This window comes from Etheostoma spectabile, unplaced genomic scaffold (genome assembly GCF_008692095.1).
Source record: "Etheostoma spectabile isolate EspeVRDwgs_2016 unplaced genomic scaffold, UIUC_Espe_1.0 scaffold317, whole genome shotgun sequence".
In the NCBI taxonomy this organism is placed as follows: Eukaryota; Metazoa; Chordata; class Actinopteri; order Perciformes; family Percidae; genus Etheostoma; species Etheostoma spectabile.
In genome coordinates, this window is record NW_022605584.1 from 312,037 (window position 1) to 332,237 (window position 20,201).

Consider the following 20,201-nt stretch of genomic DNA (forward strand, 5'->3'; position numbering starts at 1 on the left):
AACTTACTCACAAAGCTACAGGTGGCTAGGTTTATGAGCATGAATGTGTGCATCCTAATTGTCCTGAGGTATCTCAGCGTCTTACACTCAGATGTGGTCTCTGCCTCTTGCTCATCCCAGTCATTTTCTGGTTCTGACCACAGACTGCATATAAAGACGGATGACGTGTCTTCATGGGCGTCAGCTTGACTTGAAATGTGCTGGGGACAGAGACGCATTCAGAAGAGCATTTTCAGAAGTGCTGGGTACAATGACGCATTTCATGGTTTGAAAGACGCTTTCCTGTAGCTTACTGTAGCAAATGAATAACTGTGTATACAAAAATGGGATGTCCAACACGTTTTATGAAGACAGCTTTGACAAAAGTATCAAGTTCCATTTGGCAAACACAGGCCACCCAGCCCTTCCCCAACCTAGAAGGTCCCAATGCTACGGCTGTTGCATTGGTGTGAACAGAGAAGAGTGGAGCCAGAGTCTGTGCAGTAGTCCCGCACACACACCCCCTCAACTGACTCACAAGCACAATCACAGCTGTCAGTCATGGTGTCGCACCCCATTTTTATGGCATCAACTAGGGCTGCTCAGTTATGGGAAAAATCCTAATCACCATTATTTTTGAATTATATTGGAATCACGATTATCATAATCACGATGCTCTTTGGATGCTTTTTTATAGACCTTAGTGGTCCCTAATACTGGATCTGAAGTCTCTTTATACAGACCTTAGTGGTCCCTAATACTGTATCTTAAGTCTCTTTATATAGACCTTAGTGGTCCCTAATTTCTGGATCTGAAGTCCTTTTTATAGACCTTAGTGGTCCCTAATACTGTATCTGAAGTCTCTTTATATAGACCTTAGTGGTCCCTAATACTGTATCTGAAGTCTCTTTATATAGACCTTAGTGGTCCCTAATACTGTATCTGAAGTCTCTTTTATATAGACTTAGTGGTCCCTTACGTACTGAAGTCTCTTTTATATAACTTAGTGGTCCCTAATACTGTATTGAGTCTCTTATATAACCTAGTGGTCCCTAATACTGTATCTGAAGTCTCTTTATATAGACCTTAGTGGTCCCTAGTACTGTATCTGAAGTGTCTTTATATAGACCTGTGGTCCCTAATACTGTATCTGAAGGTCTCTTTATATAGGCCTAGACCTTAGTGGTCCCTTAACTGGATCTGAAGTCTCTATATATAGACCTTAGTGGTCCCTAATACTGTATCTGAAGTGTCTTTATATAGACCTTAGTGGTCCCTAATACTGTATCTGAAGTGTTTTTATATAGACCCCCCTGATACTCTAACTTATAAAGGGACATTTTCATGCCGTGGGACCTTTTTTTCTTTTAATTCAGAACACAAGAGTTTAAAATAATAACATAGAATATGGTTTAACTACAACTGCTTAAGTCAGTGCCCAGAAGACCCAAGCTGCCATAAGACCCATTCCCTCTTGTTGCTTTGTTGATGCTGTAGGGGTTTGGCTCAGTACAGTAAAAAGGATTTTTGATCCAGTAAACTGTAGCAGACTGGAGTCTGAATGCTCGGCTATCTCTTCCCACCCACATTGTTCCCTACACAAGCCTCTGCTCAGAACTACTGCAGTTTTTGTTATTTATGGGCAAATTGCACTGTAGTCTCCCTTCTGGATTTAAGGTGATAGCTCTTGGGACTAATTCAATTCAGGTTGGGAAAGGGGGGGGGAGGTAAATCTCCAGAGAATGAGACAGAAGTGTGAGAGTCAGCAGAAACCCAGATTTTCTGAAAGCAGCAATGTATATGCTTAGGGTCTCTGTATCATATAGTAATACTAACGCTGATTATGTGGCTTCTCTCCTTTTAATTAACACTTGAATAGACCTATGTGCCTGAAGGACCTACTGGGCATGTACAAGTGTTTTTCAGACCATGTGGAGGGTCTGATAATATGGATATATAGAGGGTCTGGCTTTCCCAGTGGAGTAAGAACATAATAGAAAAAACTGCAGCTAAAAGCAGTTTTTATAAATAATAAGTGGTGAACCGGTTTAATATCCCTGTAGATAAAATTGATGGTGCTTAGCTAACTTCTAAAATACTGGAATTGTTTTGGAAAATCCAATTTAGTCATTTGTCATTAGCCTGGTATTTTGTTCACTGATTAACAGTAACGCTAGTGATTGTGCTAGTGATTTTCAAGTGTCCCATGGTGCACCTGTGCTGTAATCCAGAGGCTTAGCCATCCTCTGTTACAAAGCTGAACGCGAAGCATCACCACATTGCACCAAGAGGTTGTAAAAAGGTGGTTGTCTCACGCAGGCAGACCGATGTCCGTGCTTGGGGTTAGCACTGTGTCATGACAGGGGAAGGTCTGGCTCAACCCATCGTAGATCTGCACTAAGGGAAAAAAAAACTAAGGGTTTGGATTTAAGAACAGAACTTCTTGACTGGTAGTCAGCAGCAGACTCGGAAAATGTTGGTATGGCGGAATACAAACCCATTCATGAGAATGTGTTACCTGACTCCAACTCTGTACCTAATGTACCTTTGTGACTGATTTCGCTGCTGTAACACAGGAATTTCCCATTTTTCTTGGGATCAATAAACATCTATCTATCTATCTAATGCCCAGACATAAGGTTAACTACATATTTGATTCTTTTAATGCAGATAGCAGGCATGGCCACTACGAATGACAACTTTCATTTTGGGGTTCAACATTGTTGTATGATAGTTTTAAACTGTATAAATAGGATTTAATGCTCTCCCTTCTCTTCACTGAAGCCTCTATTTGTACAGGCTTGTGGTGATGAGCAATGTGCTATAGGTCACTAATAAATATTTGTTCCGATTCCGCCAATTTGGCAGAATTTCCAACTTCGGGAGAAAAACATTGTGGCAGAGAATCGTGAAATAGAATAAAACAGAATGCCTTTAATGTCATTATACACAAGTGCAGTACCCGTGCAATGAGATGGAAGATATCAATTCCAAGCTAAAAACACATTTTTATTATTTTTCCTGGAATGGTGCAGGCCTACTCCCAGGACACAAACACCTGTTTCCTGGGTGAAAGCCTTATCGTTTCTCATTAATCTATTTTTGTAGTTTGGTTGATTTGAAGCATGATGTCCAGAGTTTGTACCTTCATGGTTGACTCTTATTGGACGTCTCTTTGGATAAAAGCATCAGTTAAATACCATGTAATGTCCTTAACTTTGCTCCCCAAGGCTTGGACCAGTTTAAAAGGGAATCTAGGAACGCCTCTAACATTTTAAGTGTTTAATACGATCCAAACCTGTTGATCAGCATGAACTAGTCATGCCATTAGATCCGTTTACAACATATTCCACCACAGGGAAAAGTTTGCACTTCACTTGTTGCCTTCCGTGAACTCTTTGATGAGTGCCACAGTGCGAGAGATTATCCCGCACAGCTAAAGGTCTAAAGGCAGCTTTGTTACAGCAGCAGGGGTCTGTCCTTAATGATAGTCGCCTGCAGCACTAAAATGGAATATAGAGAAAACCACTTTGGGCCCAGTCAAACAAAACTGTAACTGAAGACATAATGCGATATTTCTGCCAAAGGCCTTTCTGCTCAGGTTTGGGACAACAACAGCAACCCTGATCTCACGGGTGCCCTCGAACCTTGAACGCGTTGAGACCATTCTCAGCACATGTGCTTGTGTTGCTTTTCGTTCATGTAGCCAGGAGCAAAGCCAGGGAAGAGACACACAGGAAAAAAAAACCCGAAAGGGCTTCATTACAAAAGCAAAAACAAGCCCATTGGTCTTTGGACTGCCGCAGGTCAAAAGTTCAAGAGCCCACTGTTGCTTAGTTACCTGTGTGCACATGTGCGACAGCTCTTGAACTCTTGAACTGCAGCTCTCCTGGCTCCACGGGGGTGTCAGCCTACAGCCGGTTTCTACATAGTCATCGCTAAGGAGATAACCACGGAAAACACTTTTACTGACATTTTGAACATGTTTAGAGGCTAAAAACAGGTTTAAAACTTGCCCTGTTGAAGCTTGTTGGGTGCTGACTCCAGCAGGAGGAGAACTCGGTGTAGAGAGCCCCGATTGGTTAGTTTCTCTCTCCACTGACCGACCTCCACATTTACAGACAGCAGAGCCACGTGGTGAAATCGACCGGAATCCTCCTTTAACTAAGACAACCAATCAGGCAATGGCAAAGATTTCAACTTAGACCACCATTTATTTACAAAAGTAATTTCTATCATATGTTGATTAATGGGACGGACACATCACAGCCCCTGATAAATTACCAATCGCCTTGTAAGTGTTAGACATTAACAAAAAGCATTATTTCCCTAATTTACGACACAAAAAGGAGAATGTGAATGAGAATCATAACAGTTTGGAACCTGGCCCAAATTCTCTGCCATTGGTTCTAGTTTATGACCAAGAATCCACCCAAGGTGGAGGAGGACCACTAACTAACCGGGACCATACCTGGGACTTTGAATTGGAACCGCTCTGGGGCTGTGACTGATGACAGCAGGAAAACAAGTACAGACCAGAAGTACAGACCCCCCCCCCCCCCTAAACACAGTATTTTGACTGGCCTGAGTAGCATGCCGAGCACAGAAGGCTGTCATCTGATTTTTAATTGGCTATAATCAGATCTTATCGGATCGTGCCCATGCAGCCGGGATTTAGAGCCTGAGAGTGACGGCTAGACATCTATTCCATAACCTTACCTAAATTATCCAGGGAGCAGACAGGATTGTGTCTCTCTTTTCTCGGTCTCCCTCCTATCGGCTGTCCCTATAATGAGCAGCAGGATTGGGGGGGGGGGAGAGGGACACAGCAGAGTTCACTTCTGGCGAGGTAATGAGGTGGCCTCGACACGCCCTACGTGTCGGCGCTCTACCAATCAATGCGTGCGTGCGTGTGTGTGTGTGTGTGTGTGGCATATTTTAAACTGATGCCTACCGAATCAGGACTATTCACAGTGGACATTGAACCTGAATCAGAATCAGAATCAGCTTTATTTGCCAGGTACGAGGACACATACATTTAGGAGGACACATTTAGCCATTGTAGGAGCCACATACTGTACGTTGTTTATGGTCTCATTCATATTATTCATTGATTATTATATTGTGCACTTACAGATTAGATAGTAAACACACAAACAAACAGGCAAACAACAGACTATAGGCTGAATGTAAAGTGGCGTCAAATAAAAGGTATCGTAAAGTGCGGTTGCCATGGTACCAGAAAACAATATTGCAGTGTAAGTAAGTTTGAATGTGTAATTAAAGTAGTATAGAAAAAGTACGTAACCATAAGATAAATTATAGTTACCTGTGACCATAAATAATATTGAAAAAGTAAGTACTTGTAATGGAAATATTTAAATAAAGATGATAAAGATATACAGAGTGTGTGTGGAGTACATAAAAAACTACAACAAAAGTACCTACAGAGAAACTGTTGGGGGGGGGGGGGGGGGGGGGGGTATCAGTCTGCTGCTGAAGGAGCTGCTCAGGGACCCCACAGGGTCATGTAGGGGGCGAGAGGTGTCAGAGGTGTTGTCCTCCTCTCCTCACTGTCTCTACGGGGTCCAGAGGACAGTCCGGGACAGAGCTCGCTCTCCTGATCAGTCTATTGAGTCTGCTCCTGTCCCCGTCCCAGCTGCCCCCCCCCTCCAGCAGACCACAGCATAAAGGATGGCAGAGGCCACCACAGAGTCCTGAAAAGTCCTGAGGAGAGTCCTGCACACTCGAAAGGACCTGAGTCTCCTCAGCAGGCGGAGGACTCTGGCCCTTCTTGTAGAGGTCATGGGTGTCGTCAGTCCAGTCCAGTCTGACTAGTCCTCACCGCCTTCATGGATGGGAGAAAAACCTGCTCTGGTTTGTCGGCGTTTCTTTAAACCAATCACAATCATCAACACAAAAAAAGTGGAAGGAAAAGGACATCGGCAAAAAGACATAGATCGGCCCACACTCGATGAAACCTCTTCCTAAACTCGAGTACTCTGAAAGGGCCGGCTTTCAGAAAACAGCAACAAAATCTAACTATTACCCAAATCTCTGTTTGATGTCATGGAGAAAATTCAAAGGCTGAATGCACTGCATTAATTACAACAGCTGCACAGATGGTAAGATATTAATATTTGATTATGAAAGACCAAGAACATTTGGATTCTAAATAGTTGCTCTCTTCCTTCGCGGGGTTAATAGCTATTTGGACAGAATGCTTCCATGTTACATCATTTGGGTTTTATATTGCTGCGAGGTGACATTATGAATAGGCCTTGGAAGACGGTAGAGTTTTGAACCATTTAACCCTGGACCTTCGAATACAGTTTGAGTAAGAGGACACATTAAAATATGTACTTTATAATTATAGAATGCAAGCTGCCTGGAGAGAAGATTTCAGACTGGAGCCAACCAGTGGCACATCTTCAAGAGTTGACATGGGGGGGGGGTGAGGGAGGGGGGGAGGGTCGTGAAAGGTCCGAAACCCCCATATGATAATGGCTTGCGTGGTAATTATAATTTATACTGTATATCTTTACATATCTAACCCTACAACATATTCAGCAGAGTAGAAATAGCCATGTCATTTCACATGGTATTTCATAAAAAACATACCATGTGTTCCAGGGGGAATTGCAGGCCTACCCTCTTCCTCCCTGTCATCTTCATCTTCCTCCCCCGATCCCTCTCTACCTCTGTCCCTCTCTCTGAATCTGCAGCCTCCTCTTCCTCCCTGTCATCTTCATCTTCCTCCTCCTGATCCCTCTCTACCTCTGTCCCCCTCTCTGAATCTGCAGCCTCCTCTTCCTCCCTGTCATCTTCATCTTCCTCCCCTGATCCCTCTCTACCTCTTGTCCCCCTCTCGAACTGCCGCTCCCTTCCTCCCTGTCATCTTCATCTTCCTCTCCCTGATCCCTCTCTACCTCTGTCCCTCTCTCTGAATCTGCAGCCTCCTCTTCCTCCCTGTCATCTTCATCTTCCTCCTCCTGATCCCTCTCTACCTCTGTCCCCCTCTCTGAATCTGCAGCCTCCTCTTCCTCGTCTCAGTTCTTCCTTTCCCTCTTCTCCTTCACTTCTTTCTTCATCTCCTTCTGTGGTCTTCTCCTGCTCCGACCCTCCTGGTCTCTCCAGTTCTGCCTTCTTTTTCTTCATCATTTCCCTCCTCCTCTTCATCCAGTAAACTTCTCTGATTTTTTTTGCATATCCCCACTTTCAGGCCCCAGCTTCTCTGGCCTGCACACTTTGAGATGTGCAAAGCTCTGGTTGACCTTTCCATGCTACTGTAGGGCCCTGGAGCTAACAGGTAGGCCTAACCTTTAACAAATATAACATCAGAATTTGTACTGCAGTGATTACTTTAAACACTAGCTGTCAGTATTACATGTCGCGAGCACTGTGTAGTGTGTTGCAACGTAACGCCACCTCTGTAACGTGATGAATTCGTACATGACATCAGGTTTTAATATGTTGTGTTACGCCGTTCTTGTCTTCACTAAAATTAAAACTAATCGAAGGGCAGAATGCTTTTACTAACCACAAGGGAGCGATTCCACTCTCGGCTTACGTAATAGACTCGCTGTTAAACTGCTGTTGCTGAACCGCCTTCAGCATACTTCACATTCATTACAAATTCAACGTTACGTTAAACATGTGTGTTTAAACTTCACCAGGGGAAACTTCAAATCCAACATAAAATGTATGGGACACTTTTAATACAAGTAAAAAAAAACATGGTTATTGAAGAAAATGGCGTCCCAGGTGGTGCATGCTCATGTGTACTGCTCTTGTGCAATGACATCCATTTTTTTTCCCTTTACATATTATATTACATATCTTCGCCATATGTGTGCACACTGCAACAGGAGAAACTCCGGAGAGACTGAACCACAAATGGATTTCCACCTCAGTTACCTTGAAGAACAAGGTTGGAGCTGAAGGACGGCGAGGCCACGCTCACCCAATGTGAATCTAAATCTTTGCCTCCATCCATCCATCCATCCATCCATCCATCCATCCTCATCCTCTCATCCTCGGGGGGCAGCAGCTCCAGTAGGGGACCCCAAACTTCCCTTTCCCGAGCCACATCAACCAGCTCCGACTGGGGGGTCCCGAGGCGTTCCCAGGCCAGGTTGGAGATATAATCTCTCCACCTAGTCCTGGGTCTTCCCCGAGGTCTCCTCCCTAAATCTTTGCCTATTTTCAACAAAGTCTCTTCTGATTGAACTGTTGTTTAAATGTTAAGATGCACTGCAGTCGTGTGTAATATAGTTTGATGTATAAATCCTAAACCCCCCAAAATTAAACATATTATACTAAATATAGGTTTTGTTTGGAGGTTAAAATAACGAAATTAACAACACAGGAGCGTTTCTTTCTGGACATTTTGCAGGTTTCCTACAAGTCTCATGTAGCTTTAGACTTTAGGACAAAACAGGTGGATTTATTCTGTGTAGAGGAAAAGCTTTAGGATAGACACCGGTTATTGTCAAATCAGCTAAAAATTAGAATTCTTTGGTGAAGATCAATTATCAGTTCACTTTTAGTTTGAGGAAAAATCAACAAATCCCATGATTTTCTTACATAATGATGTGCCTCGGCTCCGTGCAGCTTTAACCCTTGCGTTGTCTTCGGGTCAAATCTGATCCATTTTCTAAATGTCTACCTCCGAAATGTGGGTTTCTATTTAACTTCCTAATTTTCATGAACCAATAAAACGTGGAGGATTCCATGACGCGCTTCACAAGCACGAAAAAAGATCAAATCTCTAATTTCGTTGAATTTGGAGAAACGTTTGAAACCTTACCCCCACTGAATGTTGATATGGACCAGTGATTATCCTTCCTTTAATAGAAGTCCAAATAGCTCATTCTTGCATTTTGAACTCAAGGATTAGGTTTAATTTCCTAAAAATGAGGATCCTCGACCACGAATTCCCAGAATAACTGTAGCAATAAGTTGATGATAGTGGTGTTTATAGATGGTAGTGAAAAGAGGTGGAAAACAGCAACAAGAAAGGGACAAAAGTGTTGGAAAAAAGGACAAAACATCAGAAAAAGTACAGATTTTTTTGTTTGCTGCAGTGCATGGTCCAATGGAAGACAACACAGGGGTTAAGGATTTGTTTTATTTGAGAAACACATTGGCCAGAGTGACTAACATACCTATATCTATAGAACTATCTAAACAATAAAATACACAATGAGCACAAATAAGTTGTCTTTTGAATCCTAAATCCCATTTTTATGAAAGTACCACTCGCATGAGGAATGACGGCTGGTACATTTCATGTAGGACATGAGCTCTGGGATCCAGATTAAAAAGAAAACCAAAAGAGAAATGTCTGGTAAAGCCTTTTATAAACCAGACCATTAGAAGACACGTGCTTTTACATTCTAACACAAAGTACAGCTGGTAGTTAAAGGCCTTAAATCCATCCCAGTGTATTAGTTGGGTTTCACTAAGACATCTGACAAGGGCTGTTGGAAACAGGAAACAGAACCTGTCACACGGCTGAAAATACAGTGTTCTTGCACTTATTATTTGGTCAATTGCATTTTTTAAGCTAGCCCCTTTTTGTCTAGCCTTGACGTGACAAGGTCTTGTCTTATAGATATAATCTTTGGAGTCTCCACTTTTCTTTGTCTCTGTATGTCATGATGAGTCCATCTATAGTAGCTTTAGGGTAGGAGGACACGTTTCACTCAGGTTGAAATATTTTAAATTTACCCCAAACAAAGCAACTTGTCTTTGTGCATCCTTTGTCGTAGAAATGAGATTTTCTCTCTGAAAGCTGATGATTTATTACACTGTAAATGCGGCTTGGAAGCAATTTCTATAGGCCACAATTTATGAAGATATATTTTGTGATGAACACCGCAACTACATGCTGCTAGATTTAGAGACTGGATTTACATTCATGTACTGCAAAGTGAGTCAACACGTTGCAGCCCAGCCCGCCCCCTCCCTAATAGATGCCTAGATGGTCCCAGAAGTCACACATGTGGTCCCTGGTTCCCACTTGTGCATGAGAACGCACTGTCAGGTTCATGACCAGCCAGCTGCTGGTGTCGGAGTAGCGCGGCCAAACGGGCAGACGCTGCCCCCGACAGAAAGCGGTCTGTTGGGCCCGCGAGGAGGGGTCGCCTGCGTGGGCGAAGGCGCCCCAGTAGCACAGCATCCGATTGGACAGGAGCTTCTCTGGCAGCGACAGGGTGAAGTTAGCCACCGAAGCGGAGTCGAACAGAAAGGGCAGCTCGGCGCCGTGGCAGGCGTGCTGGTAGCAGAAGGTCAGACCGGACCACACGCGGTGGTCCGACGCCACGTGGTCAAACACGTACATCCAAACCCTGCTGCCTGCCGCCGTGCCGGCACACGCCGACCTCCTGGACGGGCACAGGAAGATGTAGTCGGTGACGATCTGGGGACAGGGGAGAAACAAGGACACACAAAAGATATCTTAGACGATAAATAATATTTAACTATGCATGCAGCGTGGCTCTGTAGATGGCCTTCACCAGTTTAATCCAGACTAAAATAATTCTGTATTACATTGCCATGTCATTTAGTAGAGGCATTCATGCTCCTCGGAGGATGAATCCAACAGACTTTGAGGATCTTCTGACTTTTCTTCCAGTGCCAGCATAGGCAGGGTTGGTCCCCCCCCCCACAAAGAGTTTTTAGCCAGTGGTAAAACCAAATCCCCAGCTCCAAAACGTCTTCCAGTAGTCAACTTCCTTTTCATCCACCAGTTAAAATCTCCTTGTAGTCAAACAGTAGTCCACTTCGGTGTTTTGGTACAGTGGGTGTTCCCACCTGATGTACTGTCCTCTAGACCACCTTTTCAAGTAGACTAGGGCCCGGATCGACCCAATCAAACCCAGGTACAGTACACAGTGTTCATAGTAATTAGACAAACTGGACTTCGGGGTCAAGCGATCCAGGATCCAGTTCCCTGATGGACTGCGTTTTATTCCAATATATTTCTAATTTTGAATTGTCACCTGTCACCTGCCTCCTGACTTTTGTGTTCCTTCACATAAATAAACATGCTAACATGCTAAACTGAATCGGTGACTGTGGTTAACATCACCCACTAACCATCAGCCTGTTTACATTGTTAGCGTTAGCGTTTGTTAGCGTTGCTGCAGAGCTGCTTGGCTAATCAGGCTGCATGCAGTTTATCTTGTGATTTTGTATCTGTGCATTTCCTAGACAGATGTTGACACATTCCATAGGATGTTCTTTTCCTTTAGCTGCTTCTCTTACACACACGCCTCTTCTTTCCCTTCCCATCTTGAAAACCTCCCACTCAGGACCACACTGACTCATGGAAGGATTTGACTCTTTTTGTATCATAATGGGATTACAGTTCATATAATTGGTTCCTTCTTATTCTTTTATACATGTCTTAATTTCCTTTGTTGAAGGAAGGTACATATTACCAATTGTTCACTGGCTTATATTTTAATGGATTCCACGTTGGTGCTGATCCAGCTCTAGCTGTTGTAATATTGCACGTGCTAGTCACCAAGGCACTGTATTTGCTTTTGACCATGAAAGCTAAAATAATAAAGAAGAAACAAGCTGCTTTGGACGTGGAAAGTTTGTGTTTTGCAGTGTATCTCCTAGAGTTTGCCGTGTTTTCGTTCAAAAGAAAATGAATAAGACTAAGTAGCATGACCTCTGCATAGGGACGGGCTGGGAGCACATCGTCCCTCACAGCTGAAAGGTAGGATGGTCTTATTCTGCCTGTTACCTGGAAACCAGCGTGTCTTGTCTCAGCAGCACACAACCTGCGCCCACATAGCCCGACATCTGACACCTGAAACCCACACACACACGCATCCGGAGTGGCAGGAGAATTTCTGGTGGGCCGGTCTGGTTTTTTGGTTGAAATCGTAGGTGAATATCCTGGTAGCATCCATGATCCCTAGGCTGCCTGCACTAGCATCCCATCTCTTTGTATTCCAGTATTTAGTTTTTCTTGCAGCCCACTGGCCGAGGCCAGTCTGGTTATTGATGATGCATTTATGTTTTGCTAAAAAAACACAGACAAGCCGTCGTTGTACGCTTCAGTCACGGGTGCTTGTTGGAGGATGAGACCGTGAGCAAAAATAAGCGGTTTATTACGGATAATAGAAAGGGACAGAAACGGCAATCATTTTAAAAGAAGGGCTGTAGAAAGTGACGCGGCCGGATGATCTAAATGGAGCACCTTTTTAATAAAAACTAGCAGGAGTGAAAGGCCACATGAAGACGGGGAGACGGGTAACAATGCAACGGCGATTCACAGGTTCAAACCTTTTTCTCAATAGTATTTGAGATAAAAAATGTTTTGTATACATACAAAGTATGTACATAAAACTATCGGGGTATATCTGGGGCACTTATCTGAACATACCATGGGAGTTTTGTGGGTTAGGGTACTAGTAGTGTATATATTTAAAACTGTCGGGGTATATCTGGGGTAATTATCTAAACATAGCCTGGGAGTTTTGTGGGTTAGGGTACTAGTGGTGTATATATTTAAAACTGTCGGGGTATATCTGGGGTAATTATCTGAACATAGCCTGGGAGTTTTGTGGGTTAGGGGACTAGTGGTGTATGTATATAAAACTGTCGGGGGGTATATCTGGGGTAATTATCTGAACATACCCTGGGAGTTTTGTGGGTTAGGGTACTAGTGGTGTATGTAGGCTACATAAAACTGTCGGGGGGTATATCTGGGGTAATTATCTAAACATAGCCTGGGAGTTTTGTGGGTTAGGGTACTAGTGGTGTATGTACATAAAACTGTCGGGGGGTATATCTGGGGTAATTATCTGAACATACCCTGGGTTAGGGTACTACCTTCATAAGATGCAGTTCATTACATCAATGTATTACCCTCAGATTCAATGTGGAATTCTTATAGGGCCAGATGTAGTCAGTTGAGAGGGGGGTCGTGGAGGGGTTAACCCAGAGCCAGACTTGAACCCTGGCAGCTGTGCGTAACCTACAAGGCCTCCATATCAGTGCCCCCCCCCCCATGTGGGAAGGGCCCTTTATGTAGAGAAGCAGGGGGTACAGTATGTGTGCAGGCTTAGTTTGTGACTCCACTGCATCGTGAACTGTGATTGAATACTAAGTCTGTCCAGGAGTGTCACCTCCTGACCCCCCCCCCCCCCCCCCCCCCCCCCCCCCCCCCCCCAATCGATCGGACATCAATCCATGCATGACCACCCAAATGGTTACTGATGCATGTGTGTGTAGCACAGCTCTTGAAATGCAGGTTACACTGTACATGTAGCCTAAAAGTGTCTGCCTTTTTCCAAACGTTGCTTCACTCTTTTCAACACAGACACAAATCAGATGTTACGGTCTAAATGGGAGCCAGCTGGAACGGGGTTGACAGTTTCCTGACAGCCACTGTGTGGCTAATGATGCAGAGACAAAGCCACGTCAAATAATGTATGCAATTTGCCTCGCTTCAGTAACTTTGCTTTCTCCGAACTGAAGATTTCTCTATGAACTAAAATAGGAGTTGTCTGTAGCAAAGAACAAGTGTCTTTTGAAAATTAGCCTTTAGTCTCTTGAAGACCCTGTCCCAGGATGTTGTGTTGTGTTTTCAAAGGCGGCTTTTTGTCATACTTCCTCTTGTCTATCTTCATCTGTGCGCTAACAAAAGCAGCACTTTTACAACAAAAGTTTCTTCTATGTTTGTGGGGAATCTTCAATTTCTTATTAATTGTTTCCATAAAAAAGCTCTCACTAAAATGTGACTGCGTCTTTAGTTTGGACTATACATCAGCGGGTCTTACCTGAGCTAGCATGTCCCTGCGGTCGGCGCCCACGTACAGGGGCAGGTACTTGTGCAGGATCCGCAGAGCATGATGTTTGAAGATGGCGGCGATGTACACCGTGCTCTCCACGGCAGACACTGGCTTTTTGAAGACACCGAACGCAAAGATCACTCCCTCTTCTGAGGTGGTTCCTGCAGGACAGAAAGCAACGCCTCAGTCCACACAAAGAACTAGACCTCATCTGCACTGGGATTGACTTAGACATGTGTACTTCCCATTATGATTAAGATATCCGTTTCCTTGGGCTTCCTTTGTGTTGATCTCTCCGGCCTCAGGTCTCTGCAGGGTAAATCCAGACAGCTAGCTAGACCATCTGTCCAATCTGCGGACTATGGGTTACCTGGTCCTCATGTCTGCAGGGTAAATCCAGACAGCTAGCTAACTATCTGTCCAATCTGAGGACTATGGTTACCTGGTCCTCAGGTCTCTGCAGGGTAATCCAGACAGCTAGCTAGACATCGTCCACTGAGGACTATGGTTACCTGGTCCTCAGGTCTCTGCAGGTAAATCCAGACAGCTACTAGACTATCTGTCCAATCTGAGGACTATGGTTCCTGGTCCTCAGGTCTCTGCAGGTAAATCCGACAGCTAGCTCTATCTGTCCAATCTGAAGCCTATGGTTGCCCTGGTCCTCAGGTCTCTGCAGTTAAATCCAACAGCTAGCTAGACTATCTTTTCCAATCTAGGACTATGGTTACCTGTCCTCAGGTCTCTGCAGGGTAATCCAGACAGCTACTAGACTAGATACTTTTCCAATCTGAGGACTTGGTTACCTGGTCTCGATCTCTGCAGTGTAAATCCAGACAGCTACTAGACTATCTGTCCATCTGAGGACTATGGTTACCTGGTCCTCAGATCTCTGCAGGGTAAATCCAGACAGCTAGCTAGACTATCTGTCCAATCTGAGGACTATGGTTACCTGGTCCTCAGGTCTCTTTTGTCATGACTCATAAACCAGGTCATGACAAAGTGGACTCATCTCAAGCCAATCCCTAGTTTTACTAACCCTTGGTGTTTCTGATGCCTAAACTAACCTAGTAGCTTTCACAACTTTAACTATGTGTTTAATTTAGTGCGATCATTACCTTACGTAACACTGTCATTTGATAAAACTGCCATTGCGTGTTATGGTCTCCAAAATGGCCGCCTTGCGGCTGTATCTTTGGCATTTTAATAGTCATTGGGAATCATCCTTTTCTTTCATTTCCTTCTGAAATGTAGAGAAGTAGAAGTATAAAGTGGTACAAAATTGTACTTTAGTACAGTACCTGAAAAATGTACTCAGGTAGATCCATCAGCAGCATTTGAGGCTGCTTCATAATACAATTGTTACATTTTCCTACGTGTGTGTGTGTGTGTGTGTGTGTGTGCGTGTGCGTGCGTGCGTGTCCCTCTTACCCAGCAGCACCGGCTTCTCTTTCTGCCAGTGGCCCTTCTGGAAGGCAGTGACAGCTTGCTCTTTTATTAACTCCCCATCGATGTGTGGACCCCACGTCTCAAAAACCTCCAGGAACCTGAACGGGTTCACAACCTTAGAACCTGAGATCCAAAACACATTCGTTAGATTGGGGAAAAAAAAAGATTTAGAGACGGAAAGAGCTAGATGGAGTCATGCCATGCTAAATGAAACCGAGAGTCCGTGATACTGATCAATAATTGTGTCCACCCTGCAGATATGTAACAGTCATTTGGTGCTGTGAGGAAGTAAAGCCCCTCTAATTGCCCCTTGCTTTGGTAATTTAGTTATCCAGCATGCCACAGCTCCGGATACAAATACTGTTTTTCATCATCTTTTGCAGATAAACTACTATATCCTGCCTTCTTATGTAACTGAGTGGGCAGCCCTGAGCGATGCTCTAAATATGGTGGGCTGGTGTTTGATGCGCCCTACTTGTTTTCATCTGGGCGGCCAGGACAGCCTGTGGAGGGAGAGACAGCAGACAGACGATGTCGCTCACGGAGCACCGGGTCTGTTTGGCAAAGTCTTTCCCCAGCTTCAGGGCGTCGTGTCTGGGGAAGAGACGCGGACGCGCAGAATTACAGTTCGGCTTAAAGTTGTTGTGAGCAAGCTGGGAACACGTCTGCACACACTGCATCCCCCTGCTTCTATCTTAGTCAAACAGGAAACCTAGGACTTCTGACAGCTCTTTGAGTCCACCATGTTCTGTAACTTCAGCCAGGCACATGTCAGTAACCATGGCAACCCGGCGCTGACGGTTCCTCACCTGGTCTTCAGAGGGATGGAGAAGGGCAGACTCTGCAGGACGGCCTGTTTGAACAGAGGCTGGCTGCTCTGGATCATCAGGTGAAGACTCACTGACTGAGCACCTGCACTCTCCCCAAAGAGCGTCACCTGCCAGGAACACAACAATCAGCCGTGAATCGAAATGTATTGAATTTGAATTTTCATACTTTCTAGAGTCCTATAATTAAATAAAGATAGCCAGTATTTTACAGTAAAAAGCAAGAGAAGTCAGACAAAAAAACTTCAGGGTCCAACCTCCAGGTTTAGGTTGGGATCCAAGGACATATCCAGCACTTAGTGACATTTTGTCTACCCCCCCCCCCCCCCCCCCCCCCCCCCCCCCCCCCCACCATCTACGAGACACCCAAGCTCAAAGAGTCTACTTTTAGTTGTTTTGCACCCTTTTGTGCTCATTTTGTGGTTGCTTTGCATCTATTTGCAGCTGTTTTCCATCTATGTTAGTCATTTTGCATCTTTTGCAGTACGTTTATGTCTCTTTGTAGTCATTTTTGGTCAATTGTCATTGTTAGGTGTACTTTTGTGTTAGTTTTGTGTCTATTTTCAGTCATTTTGCATCGCTGTAATCATGTTGTGTCTATTTGTGGTCATTGTGTATGTAATAGGGGTCACAACATCTGTTTTTGTGTGCTTTTTCATCCTATTTGTGCCAGATTTTAACATTATAAAATGAACCCAACACAAAATAGAAATGTTTTTTTTTTTTTCTTTAAGGTTGGTGCATGCGTGCGTGTGCTTGCCTTGCTGGGATCTCCTCCAAACACTGGAATGTTCTGTTGGACCCAAAGAAGAGCCGCCTGCTGATCCAAGATCCCATAATTCCCCGCAGCTGAGGAGTGAGAGTCCTTACCCGACACAAGGAACCCAAAAGCACCTTAAATCACGCAGAAATACACATGATCCGACATAATTGCCTCCAGCAAGACATTCGTTTTCCAAATTACTGTCCACATATCTCTGCTCCTGTTCTCAGTCTGCAGGAAAGCAGAGTAATTACCAACAGGCTCGGTCATTTAGGATAAGGACACGGACGCATTAGCAAGCCCCGGACATACTGACAGGCAAGACACGCACATGCACTCCTCAATAAACATACCATTACTTAACTAATGTCTACCATGAGATGCCTGCCTGTCGCCTTTAACAACTCTAGTGCTAAAGGTCTTCCAAAAATGCTTTTATATAGACCTTAGTGGTCCCCTAATACTGTATCTGAAGTCTCTTTTATAGACCTTAGTGGTCCCTAATACTGTATCTGAAGTCTCTTTTATATAGACCTTAGTGGTCCCTAATACGTATATGAAGTCTCTTATATAGAACTTAGTGGTCCCTAATACTGTATCTGAAGTCCTCTATAGACCTTAGTGGTCCCTAATACATGTATCTGAAGTCTCTTATAATAGACTTAGTGGTCCCTAATACTGTATCTGAGAGTCTCTTTTATAGACCTTAGTGGTCCCCTAATACTGTATCTGAAGTCTCTTATATAGACCTTAGTGGCCCTAATACTGTATCTGAAGTCATTTATAGACCTTAGTGGTCCCTAATACTGTACCAAAAGTTCTAATAGACTTAGTGGTCCCTAATACTGTCTAGAAGGTCTTTTATATAGACCTTGTGGTCCCTAATACTGTATCTGAAGTCTCTTTATAAGACCTAGTGGTCTATACTGTATCTGAGTCTCTTTTTATAGACCTTAGTGGTCCCTAATATGATATGAAGTCTCTTTATATAGAACTTAGTGGTCCCTAATACTGTATATCTGAAGTCTCTTATTATATGACCTTAGTGGTCCCTAATACTGTATCTGAAGTCTCTTTATAAGACTTAGTGGTCCCTAATACTGTATCTGAAGTCTTTTAATAGACCTTAGTGGTCCCCTAATACTGTATCTGAAGTCTCTTTATAAGATACTAGTGGTCCCTAATACTGTATCTGAAGTCTCTTTATATAGACCTTAGTGGTCCCTAATAACTGTATCTGAAGTCTCTTTATATAGACCTTAGTGGTCCCTAATACTGTATCGAAGGCTCTTTATATAGACCTTAGTGGTCCCTAATACTGTATCTGAAGTCTCTTTATATAGACCTAGTGGTCCCTAATACTGTTATATGAACAGTCTCTTATATAGACCTTAGTGGTCCCTAATACTGTATGAGTCTCTTTATACCTTAGTGGTCCCTAATACTGTATCTGAAGTCTCTTTATATAGACCTTATGGTCCCTAATACTGTATCTGAAGTCTCTTTATATAGACTTAGTGGTCCCTAATACTGTACTGAAGTCTCTTTTATGACCTTAGTGGTCCCTAATACTGTATCTGAAGTCTCTTTTATAGACCTTAGTGGTCCCTAATACTGTATCTGAAGTCTCTTTAATAGACTTAGTGGTCCCTAATACTGTATCTGAAGTCTCTTTATTAGACCTTAGTGGTCCCTAATACTGTATCTGAAGTCTCTTTATATAGACCTTAGTGGTCCTATTAGTATATGAAGTCTCTTATATAGACTTAGTGGTCCCTAATACTGGATCTGAAGTCTCTTATATAGACCTTAGTGGTCCCTAATACTGTATCTGAAGTCTCTTATATAGACCTTAGTGGTCCCTAATAATGTATCTGAAGTCTCTTTATATAGACCTAGGTCCTAATAATATCTGAAGTCTCTTATATAGACCTTAGTGGTCCCTAATACTGTATCTGAAGTCTCTTTATATAGACCTTAGTGGTCCCTAATACTGTATCTGAAGTCTCTTATATAGACTTAGTGGTCCTAATACTGTACTGAAGTCTCTTATATAGACCTTAGTGGTCCCTAATACTGTATCTGAAGTCTCTTTATATAGACCTAGTGGTCCCTAATACTGTATCTGAAGTCTTTTATATAGACCTTAGTGGTCCCTAATAATGTATCTGAAGTCTCTTTATATAGACCTTAGTGGTCCTAATACTGTATCTGAAGTCACTTATATAGACCTTAGTTGTCCCTAATACTGTATCTGAAGTTCTTTATATAGACCTATGTGGTCCCTAATACTGTAGCTGAAGTCTCTTTATATAGACCTAGTGGTCCCTAATACTGTATCTGAAGGCTCTTATATAGACCTTAGTGGTCCCTAATACTGTATCTGAAGTTTCTTTATTATAGACCTTAGTGGTCCCTATATACTGTATCTGAAAGTCTCTTTATATAGACCTTAGTCGGTCCTCAATACTGTATCTGAAGTATCTTATAGATGACTTAGTGGTCCCCTAATACTGTATCTGAAGTCTCTTTATATAGACCTAGTGGTCCCTAATGTATCTGAAGCTCTTTATATAGACCTTAGTGGTCCCTAATACTGTATCTGCAAGGTCTTTTATTAGTAGAACATTAGTGGTCCACTAATACTGTTATCTGAACGTCTCTATATAGACCTTAGTGGTCCCCTAATACTGTATCTGAAGTCTCTAGCAGCATTTTTGGGACATGTATACAGCACATTCGGAATCATCTCCATCAGGGGTTTTACCACAGTTTGGGACAGTGAATATGTAACAATGCTCACACGTGTTTTCCAGTGGAATAGGTCCATTGAAAGTGAAATAACAACAGACTTCCATACCCAGTCGGTAGTCCAGGCTCACAACCACAGTGTGGGTCAGGTTAGCGATGAAGCGTCCGTCGTACAGCGGCTTGGAGGCCGAGCCAGCGATGAAATCCCCCCCATGGATCCACACCATGACGGGCAGGGGGCTCCCCAGAGGGGCGCTGAAGTTCACATCCAGAGGGACAAAGACGTTGAGGTAGAGGCAGTCCTCGCTGACCTTTGGGAGAGAAAACAGCTCAATTAGTTCAGTCAGCGATATTCCCAATATCTCAAAATTATGACATGAATGAGGCTTTACTGTTGGTTTGTCCCAGTGATCAACTGTGGTACTGCACCAATTCATATTCATCTTATTAATTCCCACTGAGGACATCTTCTAACCATCACACTAAAAAACCCAAGACATGGTAGATATTCTTTAAGTTGATTAAAGTACTTTTAGATTCAACATATTTAAATTGAACTACTTCAGGCAAAAAACAACAACAATATAATTCAAGTTTTAGTATTTCCTTTACACTAGA

At 43.3% G+C, this 20,201-nt stretch overlaps 1 protein-coding gene across 1 annotated transcript in view; it reads right to left on the reverse strand.

The window, feature by feature from the left end:
• Positions 1-9,147: 9,147 nt before the first annotated feature.
• Positions 9,148-20,201, reverse strand: part of LOC116686163 (crystal protein) — a 12,178-nt gene continuing 1,124 nt past the window's right edge. The window contains exons 2-8 of the mRNA XM_032511130.1: positions 19,693-19,894; positions 16,830-16,963; positions 16,052-16,179; positions 15,718-15,836; positions 15,225-15,365; positions 13,785-13,957; positions 9,148-10,402 (exon numbers count right to left, since the gene is read on the reverse strand). Coding sequence (XP_032367021.1) covers positions 9,950-10,402; positions 13,785-13,957; positions 15,225-15,365; positions 15,718-15,836; positions 16,052-16,179; positions 16,830-16,963; positions 19,693-19,894 — 1,350 coding nt within the window. The 3' untranslated portion in view covers positions 9,148-9,949. The remainder of the gene's footprint in view (positions 10,403-13,784; positions 13,958-15,224; positions 15,366-15,717; positions 15,837-16,051; positions 16,180-16,829; positions 16,964-19,692; positions 19,895-20,201) is intronic.